The 10,486-nt window shown below is 38.5% G+C and overlaps 1 protein-coding gene across 2 annotated transcripts in view; it reads right to left on the bottom strand.

Moving 5' to 3' along the window:
* Nucleotides 1–8,650: 8,650 nt before the first annotated feature.
* Nucleotides 8,651–10,486, bottom strand: part of Mbtps2 (membrane bound transcription factor peptidase, site 2) — a 43,382-nt gene continuing 41,546 nt past the window's right edge. For both annotated transcript variants that reach the window (XM_028873213.2, XM_037199434.1), the window contains one exon: nucleotides 8,651–9,052. In XM_028873213.2, the coding sequence (XP_028729046.1) occupies nucleotides 8,830–9,052 (223 nt within the window). In that variant the 3' untranslated portion in view covers nucleotides 8,651–8,829. The remainder of the gene's footprint in view (nucleotides 9,053–10,486) is intronic.

Genomic DNA, 10,486 nt, shown 5'->3' with positions numbered 1-10,486 from the left:
CCGCCTCCGGTCCTGTCCACCTCCGTCTGCTTATCTCCGCTGCAGGGCCTGTCCACCTCTGTGGGCCGCCGCCGGGCCTAAATGTCCCTGTCGGCCACTGCCACCAGACCCGTCTACCTCCGCGGGCCGCTGCCACAGGCCTACCTGCGTCTGCTTGTCTCCGCCATCTTGAATCCTCTCCTTCTAAAGATTTTTTAAGATTCATTTTTAAGTGTGTGTGTGTGTGTGTGTGTGTGTGTGTGTGTGTGTGTACATACATGTGTATGTACATGTATATGTGCCCATAGATGCCAGAGGAGAGTGTTGGACCCCTCTGGAGTGGAGTGGGAGTTACAGATGGCTGTGAGTCATCTAACATAGATGCTTGGAATGAAACTCAGGTCTGCAAGAGTATCATTGGCTCTTAACTACTGAGCCATCTAGACGCCTAAAAAGGAATTCCTTTTCTTTGAAAATTTGACACAGGTCTCACTGTGTAGACCAAGTAGCTTTGAACTGAAGTGATCTACCTGTCTTGATCTCTGCCACCTGAAAGCTAGGGTTAAAGGCATTCACCACCACACCCAGCTAAAAATGAATTATCAACCTTTAAAGACTATTACTCAATAATTCATAAATAGCGGTATTAAAGGTTTAAGACCCAAGAAACAAACACACAAACAAACAAACAAAAACATTTCTAGCAAGAAGCTGAAGGAAGCAATACCTTTCAATCATGATATATGATAAGAAGAATCTCATAACTATTAAACTATATTGTTTAAGAAACACTATTCTTATAAAAAACAAAATGTTTAAAGATAAAAATAATCTATTCTGTCAAAACATATATGATATATAATCATTTTATTGTATTATTGATTCAAAAAAGAAAATAATAGTTGCTACTTATGCAAATAATTATTTTCTTCAAACAAGAGATACGTAATTACTACTTATATTTATTTTCTCCACAAAAATAACTATGTATTTTTATGGATGATATACTTTCTTTACAATTATTAGTTCTTTGGACATTTCATATATCTTGATCATATTTACCCCTCCCATACTCTTCTCTAATCTACTCCTTCTTTCTACCCACCCAATTTTGTGTCCTCTTTCTAAAATATATAGAGACAGTACAATTTGCACTGTCCATATACATGATTCAAGTAATTGGAATCTTCAGTAATAGTGTGGCCTTCCATCAACATGTAGATGACCTCTAACCAGGGGCCACATCCTTGAAGAAGACTGACTCTCTTCTCCTAGCAGATATCAACTGCCAACAGCTCCTTAGCTGGGGGTGGGACTTTGTGCTCACCTCCCCTGTCCATGCTGGGATTTTGCCTGGCTTGAGCCTATGTGGGTCATCTGCATGTTATCACAAGTGCTGTGAGCTCTTATGTGCAACCAACTTCCTGTGTCTGGAAAACCTTTTCCTTGTGAATAGGGTCTACAGCTGGGTAAGATTTCCTTTGGTAGCATGTATAGTACCTCATAGCACTATGAAATCTAGTCAGTTCGGGTGAAACTTCCAGGTGCATACCAGCTTGATTTCTCATGTTTCATGATTGAGTATTCAGTATCTTCAGTAATAGGGTTTTCCTTTCAAGTTCTGGAGTGTAATCAAAAACTTTGGCAATAGCCTGTAAACTGGGGTAAGGTATCTATGGGACCTCACTGTGCAACAACTCCAAAAGAGGCAACCCGTTTCTAGCATTGAACTTTTTATTTGTTAGTCAGTGGTGTCTAGTAGGGGCACTGCTGAAACTCCATTTCAACTGTTTCTATTATGTGTATGTATATATTTTAGGAAGCTTCTACATTAGATTTCCACATGACTCCTTCAAAATACCTTTGTATTTGTTATCTCTCCCATATTCCCTCTTCTACTTTGCCCTCTCAGCCACCATCCCTTTTAACGATTCCCGTTTCATCATTTTACTTCAACCTTTTATACCACTCTGTTCTTGCACCCTTTCCTTGAAATCAGATACACTGATCAATGAAATAGAATTGAGGATCTACATAGAAGCCCACACTACAATAGGCACCTAATTGGAGAAAAGACAGCATCTTCAACAAATGGTGCTGGTCAAACTGGATCACTCACTACATGTAGAAGAGTGGAATTTGATCTTTATCTCTTATCCTACCAAAAATTCAACTCCATGTAGTTGGAATTTTTCCTATGTCCCTCCTGGCCCGTGCTTGGGACAAATCTCTCCCACTAGTGTCCCCCAAGTAAACACACAGAGGCTTATGTTAATTTTATAACTCATCAGCCATTAGCTCAGGCTTATTACTGACTAGCTCTTACACTTAAATTAACCCATAATTCTTATCTATGTTTAGCCATGTGGCTTTGTACCTTTTCTCAGTTCTGCCTTGTCATCTTTTTTTATTAAAAAAGATATTTATTTATTTATTTATTTATTTATTTATTTATTTATTTATTTATTTATTTATTTATTTATTTATTATGTATACAGCTTGTATGACTGCAGGCCAGAAGAGGGCACCAGATCTCATTACAGGTGTTTGTGAGCCACCATGTGGTTGCTGGGAATTGAACTCAGGAAGAGCAGTCAGTGCTCTTAACCTCTGAACCATCTCTCCAGCCCCCCTGCCTTGTCATCTTGCTTCCTCTGTGTCTGGCTGGAGACTCCTGACTCAGCCTTCCTCTTCCCAGAATTCTCCTTGTCTGCTTGTTCCACATATACTTCAAGTCTGGCTACTGGCCAATCAGTGTTTTATTTGTCAACCAATCAGAGCAACATACATTCATAGCATACAGAATGACATTCCACAGCAACTCCAAATGGATCAAGGATCGGATCTCAACCTAAGACCTGATACCATGAGTCTGATAAAGGCACAAGAAAGGGCTTTCTGAAGAGATTCCTAAAGGCAGAAAGTGACAGACAGTAAAATAAAAAATGTAAAGCTAAGCACTATACTTGAATGAAATGGAGGAAAAGCAGTAAGATAATTCTTCCCATGAAAAATAGGAAAGGGGCCGGGCGAGACTGCTCAGTGCCTAAAGCACTTATTAGACAAGCATGAGGCATATGGATGGAGGTATGATCCCCACTGGGTGGGCCTGGCACCAGCTCTTGCAAGGTGGAGACAGGGGATCCTCTTAGAAGCTGGCTAGCTATTGGCAAGCTCTGAGTTCAACTGATAGACTTTGCCTCAATTAATAAGGTGGAGGGAAATCAAGGTTGACTCCTGACATCAGTCCCAGGCCATCACACACATGAGCACACATGTATATATACACTTGAACACATGAGCCCCCAAATACTTAATTGAATGAATGTGTATATACTACACACATACACTTAAAAAATGAAAATGAGAAAAGGATATGGTTAAACAAAATACAGTGACAGATAAGCAATTTTAAAATGATTTTTTCTAATCAAAACTGCAAATTAATGAAAGATGTCATTTTGTATATCTAACAGAAAAATTCAACAAAACAATGTGTATACATAAAACTCTACTCAGATTTCAAGACATCCAATGTTTCATCTAGAATTTTCCTGTTTCTAAATTTTATATAATCATTTATAGAAACAACTATTTCAAATATATTCCTAGTGCCTTTATGTATTGTGATGGCTAACTTTATGTCAACTTGACAAAGGGTAGGTTCATCTGAGAAGATGGAACCTCGTTTAAGCAAAAGCCTCCATAAGATAGGGCTGTAGGCAAATCTGTAAGGCAGTTTCTTAATTCATGACTGATGGGGTAGGGCCCAACCCATTATAGGAGGTGCCATCCCTGGAATGGCGGTCCTGGGTTATATAAAAAAGCAGGCTGAGAAAACCATGAAGAGCAAACCAGTAATCAGCACCCTTCCTGCATCAATTCCTGCCTCCAGGTTCCTGCCCTGCTTGAGTTCCTGTCCTGTCTTCCTTCAATGATGAACAGTGATATTTAAGTGTAAGCCAAATAAACCCTTTCCTGCCCAACTTGCTTTTTGGTCATGGTGTTTCATCACAGCAATAATAATCCAAACTAAGATACTTATATAAGTACAAAATTATAAATAAGTACTGTTTTTTGTCATATTTAATACTGAACTATTATATAACCATTGAAATAGCATTAGAATATTAATAACATGGGAAAATACTTAATACACTGTCAACTTGAAAGTATAGCTTACTAGTTTGCATATCATTTTTCAATAAATCACTACTTCATTAACCTTCTTTCTATAATGAACTTGTATTTCTCTTTTCAATATGAAAATATTTTCCCAATTACAAAAGCAATGTAATTTGTCCTCCAAATTGCATTATTCTATTTTCTTCCAATTCTAAAATTTCCAGACAAACTCCTGATTACTAACCTTTTTGCTAGGTATTTCCATAACGGAAAAGAGGTGACCTGTACTGGAGAAGTGCACATTCTGTAAATTGCACAGTGCTACCTGCATTGTAGTTGCCTGGTGATACATGAAACCTAAAAAGAAATATTAAAATCCATCAAATTTATTAAACAAAGTGGTTGAAAGGTAAGGAAGGAATGCTATGAATAAGGTCTGAAAGTTAGGGACCTAGAAAAGATAATAGACTTGCTGGACATGCTGCTATACATCTTTAATCCCAGCACATAGTAGGCTGAGGCAGGCAGATCTCTGTGAGTTCCAGGCCAAGCTGTAAGCCCTTTGTAAAAAATGTAAGTCTATGTGGGTGAAAACTGGAGCTTAAATATGCCTAATGGCCTAGGGTTGGATCCCCAGGCCCCCTATCCCCACAAATAAAATGAATCCGGAATGATGAAAAACAGTAAGCTGACTATTACTACATACTTTAGTTGAAATGTGTTTCTTTCTTTCTTTGCTTTCTTCTCCACCCTTCTTTTTTCAGATGGGTTCTCAGGTGGCTCAAACTAATTCCTGATTCTCCTGTCTCCACTTTCCAAGTCCTGAGATTGCAGGTGGATGCCACCACTAGCAAAGCACCAAATACTTTCTTTCAAGAATTCCTAAAAGCACATAGAAACTTGGAGAATTCTGCCAAACACTAACAATGGGCAGGAGAGATGGCTCTGTAGGTTAGAGGGCCTTCTCTGCAAGCTTAAGGATCTGTCTGACTTCAGACCCTGGCTCCCATGCTAAAAGTTGGGTGTGTCCATGCACAGCTGTAACTCAAATGCTGTTGGGAGTGCAGACAGGAGGATCTCTGGGGTTTGCTGGCTGTAAGCCTAACTTCATATTTAGTGAGAGACTTTATCTCCAGGGAATAAAGTGAAGAGTCATACAAAAGAACATCCAATATCCCCCTCTGGTCTCTACATGGACATGAGGCCTCCCTCCACATGCATACTTTTATAATAATATTAATATAATAATACTAACACATATCAGACAGACAGACAGACACACACACACACACACCACTAATGAAATGTGGCTGTCCTCTTTAAGCAAACACTTCCAAAATGATAAACATGGGCACCTTACCTAAAAGATTTTTTTCTGAGGCCTGTAGTAACTGTCATATACAAATTATATAAATGGAAATGGAAGGCCAATTTTAGAATTAAGAATTTAAGAACAACTAAGATCTTACTTGATGTAAGGGGGACATTTCTATAGAAAAAAATGTACACTAAAAAAGTCAATTGCTTCTTGGCCTTTTTGGCTAAGATCAAGTATAAAAAAAATAACAAGACACAGATAACCATAAAATGCTGGTTTACATGTGTTCTTTTATTGTTAAACATCAAATTCTGACAATTATTACACCATCAAGTTAAGGCCTAAAAATTAATTACAGCTCACTCAAAAGAGTTATTGAAAAAATATCTGTGTGCCACTAGTATGTGGATGCTCAATAAATACCAAGAACACAATGATGACAGACAGTCACATCACTATGAAGCATATGTTTACAATTTGCTGTTAGCACAATGACCTAGAAGTGATTATCAAAAAGTCAAGTTTAACTGTATGTTTCTTCAAACTGAGATGCTGAAAATAATATATACATTCTTTACAATTACAGATGATTAAAATAAAAACCTTAAAATGTAAACAATGCAGAATAGGAACACTGAGAATAAAGTCTTACTGTTGAACAAAGTGACAACACAAAGATACTTCTTCAAATCACCAAAATAAATCATTTTTGCAATATAATTCATTTTTCTAATTGCTCTACAGAAACCAAAATGGATTTTTCCATAAAGATCATAATACACCAGTGACATAAAGACCTTCCAAGTTTTTTTTTATGTTAACATATATATACAGTAAATATTCAACAATCCTTTTTACAGCTTACTTAAATAGAAGCATGCTTTTCTATCCATAAATAAACACTAATCACCGTCCATTCAAGCACATTAAGCACTTATGATATCTCATGCACTGTGCAGGGAGACAAAGCTGAGTATGAATGACACAGTCCTCACAGTAGAAGACCCACAGTGAAGCTGAAGAGAAAATATGTAACATCTCCTTTCTTAATCAATGAAGCCATTTGTATACAAATCTGCTGTACTTCCAGGAGGAGAGAAGGTCCCACACCCTAACCCTACAGATTAGCTGACAGAGGTGTTCAGCAGCTAATATGAAATGAGGTTTTCTTTTGTTGTTGCTGCTGCTTTCACCCAGAAAATGAAGTTAGTGGACAAAATTTCCTCTTATTAAAGTATTTTCAAGGCCTATGGGGTAGTTCAGTGGTAGAGTGCTTCCTAGCATGTGAGGCTATGCTGGGTTCAAAAGTACCACACCAAACAACAATTGTTTTCCTCAGTATTGACAAAAATGATTTACACACATACATTTTCATTAGTAAACTGCTTGATGCATGCGATCAAGTTAATTATGTGAGTATTCACGGCATTCTCTAAGCTTTACCTAAAAAGGTCTGTGCATTTTTTGTATGCAAATACATTTTGGTCCTGAGTGACCACAGAAGACAGCAAATGCCATATTTTCTGGGATAAGTAAAAATTACTAAATTTGTATGCTTTTAGTACTGTTAGCAACTAATGGCCTATCATTCATAAAATCTCAAAATGATATTTGGTGGATGATTCCTATTAAAGAATGAAGGCAAATTTGTAATAAAGTCTAAAAATTTCTAAAAATTGATTTAAAAGTTTTAGGTGCTTAAGATGACTAATGTTCTGAAAAAGGTAACCTCATGAAGTACCTTACTTCAGGAAGGAGGTATATAGCTGGCTATTAATGAATGAATCATTGTCTTTTGTCACTTATAATGTGTGTTTCATCAAATGTATATTTTTCATGAAAGAAACAGTATGTGCATATATCCCTAAGACTAACAGCTTCACCGACCAGCTACTTTTCTGAATTTCCCAGGGTTCCATGGTTACCCACAAGACCACCTGCGGTTCTTTAGGGCTCAAGAGTCTGTTCCGAGACTGGGAAATCCACATTTGGGCAGCCATTCTCACTATCTTGTCTTTGTGTACTCACAGAGGTAGCTTAGGGGGAGACGGAAAACAAAGAGTAGGTGTTTAATCCCCCAACAGAGAAAAACATAGTAGATGCTGGTGAGGACAGAGTATGGCTCAGGGTTGAATGCTGTTGCAGCATAAAGGAAAAGATCTACCCTGGAAGAGTTCCAAGCTGCAAAACTCTAGAAAGTGGTGACTAGATTTGCTGCAGTGTCTGCTCTGTTGTGATCTGTTAGAGGACTCAGTTTAGATCTCAAATCCACCTAACTGCCTGAGCTCACATGCTGCTGTGGGAGATCCTCCCCGCAGCATACTCTATAGAACAAGGCTAGTGTATTATGAGGGTGTGAAGATACACTGTGAAAAAGACGATACTTGTGCAACAAAACTGTCTTATCACATCACAGGCCTTTTCTACTTTCAACTTTATCCATTTACTTGGCATCACTTGCACAGAGTTTTTGCTTTTATGTTAGCAGATACTTTCCTAGAATTTCACTGGTTTAATTGTAATTCAGACCTCGGTATTCAGAGTATACAATAATACACCATTAAACTTTAAAATACTTTTCAAACAAGGTAAAGACAAGCATTATAAAACCAAGAACACTTGCTTAATCTTCCATTTAACCAAAATCAAGTCTCCCTAAATCTTTAATGATGAGTGTGTGTGTGTGTGTGTGTGTGTGTGTCCCCATCTGTTTTTTGTTTGTTTTGTGTGCATGTGTGTTTGAGACAGAGTCTTGCTATATAGCCAGTGCTGTTCCGGAACCTACTATGTAGCTAAAGATGGAAGACCTTGAATTTATGATCCTTTTGTGTAGCCTCCCAAACACATAGAGGCAAGTGTTGGGATTATAGGTGTGCACCACCACATCACCTTAATGGCACTTTTCAATAATTTTTTTCCTGGGGTGGGGGATATATCTTAGTGGGAGAAAACTTGCTTAGCATTAAGTAGAATAAGTGAGGCCCTGGCTTCAAACTCTAGTAAAACACAAACACACACACACACACACACACACACACACACACACACACACACACAATTTTACCACCAGATTCTGCTTTCCCTTTTACTATTCCAAAATGCTATATAGTCACACAAAATATTATTACAACAATGAATTTTCACATGTTTACAGATTGTTCCACAAACATTCCAAGTTTGCACGTTCAATCTTTAAACCTAGAACGTAGTCAGAACTTATGCTTTTCATTTCTTCCACTCCTTTTCTACTACAGAGTTTGGATTCTCTAGATATAGGAGGAGCTCAAAGATGTTGGCCCAGACGTTTTAAGGAAACACTTTACACTTCATACCTAGTAAGAATTTCAGTGGCAACAGATGTTGCCATGCAGCTGTACTTCATACATCCTGTTGGAGGAGAGCAAATATTACCGTGCTGTCACCATCCAGAGTCCCAGTGTCACATTGGCAGCCAACAGTACACTGCCGCCAAGCAAGATGAAAAATCCGATCAGATCTTTGACGTCGTTGTCTCCAATCACCGAGGTAAGGGTAGCATCCAGGAAAGAGTTTAGAATCCATTGACCATCCAAGGCAAAGCAGGGCACTGCATTAACAATAGCCAGAGCTCCAGAAAGAGAAATCAGATACCTGGGTAAAGATGAGTTAAAGAGCTAGCTATGAAGTGCAAGTGGAAGTCATCTTTTGAGAAGTCAGAAAACACTGGACTAGGAGGTGAGATTATGGTAGGCTTCTCTATTTGAAGTCTCAAACATTCTTTTTTTATAGCTCTATTCTTTGAAATAAATAAGTTAATATTACTTGGAAGTTCAAAAACTTTGAATAGAAAAATAAAGGCAAACTAACAAATCTACAATGGATTTAATGATAAAACAAACAGAAAGAAATGCAGGCCTAAGAAAAAAAGGAAAAAGCTGCCAGCAATCTTAGGATCTTGTGCACACTAGGCAATGCTCTATTACTGAACTATGATGCCAGACCCCACATTATTATTTTTTTTCAATCTTGAGACTGGGTCTTGCTGCACGGGCTGGTGATATTCTTGTCTCAGCCTCCTAAGTGTTAGGATTACAAGCATGTACCAACACACCAGTCCCCAAATTACTTCAATTTTTTATATTATGTGTATATATGTGTGCCTGTGTAAATGTATGTGTACCACATGCATACAGAAGGCCATGGAGGTCAGAATAGGTGTTTGGATCCCCTGGAATTGGAGTTATAGATGGGTTGTGGGCCACTATGTGGGTGCTGGGAATGGAACCTGGGTCCTCTGGGATAGCAGTTAGTGCTCTTAACCGCTGAGCTACCTCTCCAGCCCCAAATTACTTTTTGTTGTTGCTGTTGTTGTTGTTGTTGAGACAGGCTTTCTCTATGTAGCCTGGCTGTCTTGGATCTCACTCTGTAGACCAGGCTGGCCTCAAACTCATAGAGATCTGCCTGCCTCTGCCTCTCAAGTGCTAGGATTAAAGGCATACGCCACCACTGTCTGATTATTAATAAGCTCAAGTAGGGTGGGGCAGTGGTGCTATATGCCTTTAACCCTAGCACTCAGGAGGCAGAGGCAGGTAGATCTCTGTGAGTTTGAGGTCAGTCTGGTCTACAGAGCAAGTTCTAGAATAGCCAGGGCTACACTGCAGGGCCCTGTTTCACAAAAAAAAAAAAAAAAAAAAAAAGCAAAAAGCTCAAGTTGGGGAGAATTCATCATCTCATGTGTAACTGAAACATCATCCTTTATAAATTTCTTGTAAATTAAGCTCTCAAGTTGTATTATGGGTTCTTTCCTTTCTGCACCTTTTTTATAGGTGCATTTATATATCTCTATTATATTTCCTGTATAACTATATGATTTTGTGGGGCTAGAGACATGGCTCAGCAGAGCAGTGGTTGCTCTTGCAGAGGACCTGGGTTCAATTGCCAGTACCCACAAGGCAGTTCAGCACATTCAACTCATTTCTGGTGCCCTCTTCTGGCCTCTGTGGGCATTGCATGCACATAGTACACAGACATACCTGAGGTGTCTTGGTGGAAATGTGCTTCTTGGAACTCTGAGGAAAACTGAAG

Source organism: Peromyscus leucopus, chromosome X (assembly GCF_004664715.2).
Source record: "Peromyscus leucopus breed LL Stock chromosome X, UCI_PerLeu_2.1, whole genome shotgun sequence".
Lineage (NCBI taxonomy): Eukaryota > Metazoa > Chordata > Mammalia > Rodentia > Cricetidae > Peromyscus > Peromyscus leucopus.
The sequence above is the reverse complement of the archived record's forward strand: the minus strand, read 5'-3'. Positions and strand labels throughout refer to the sequence as shown.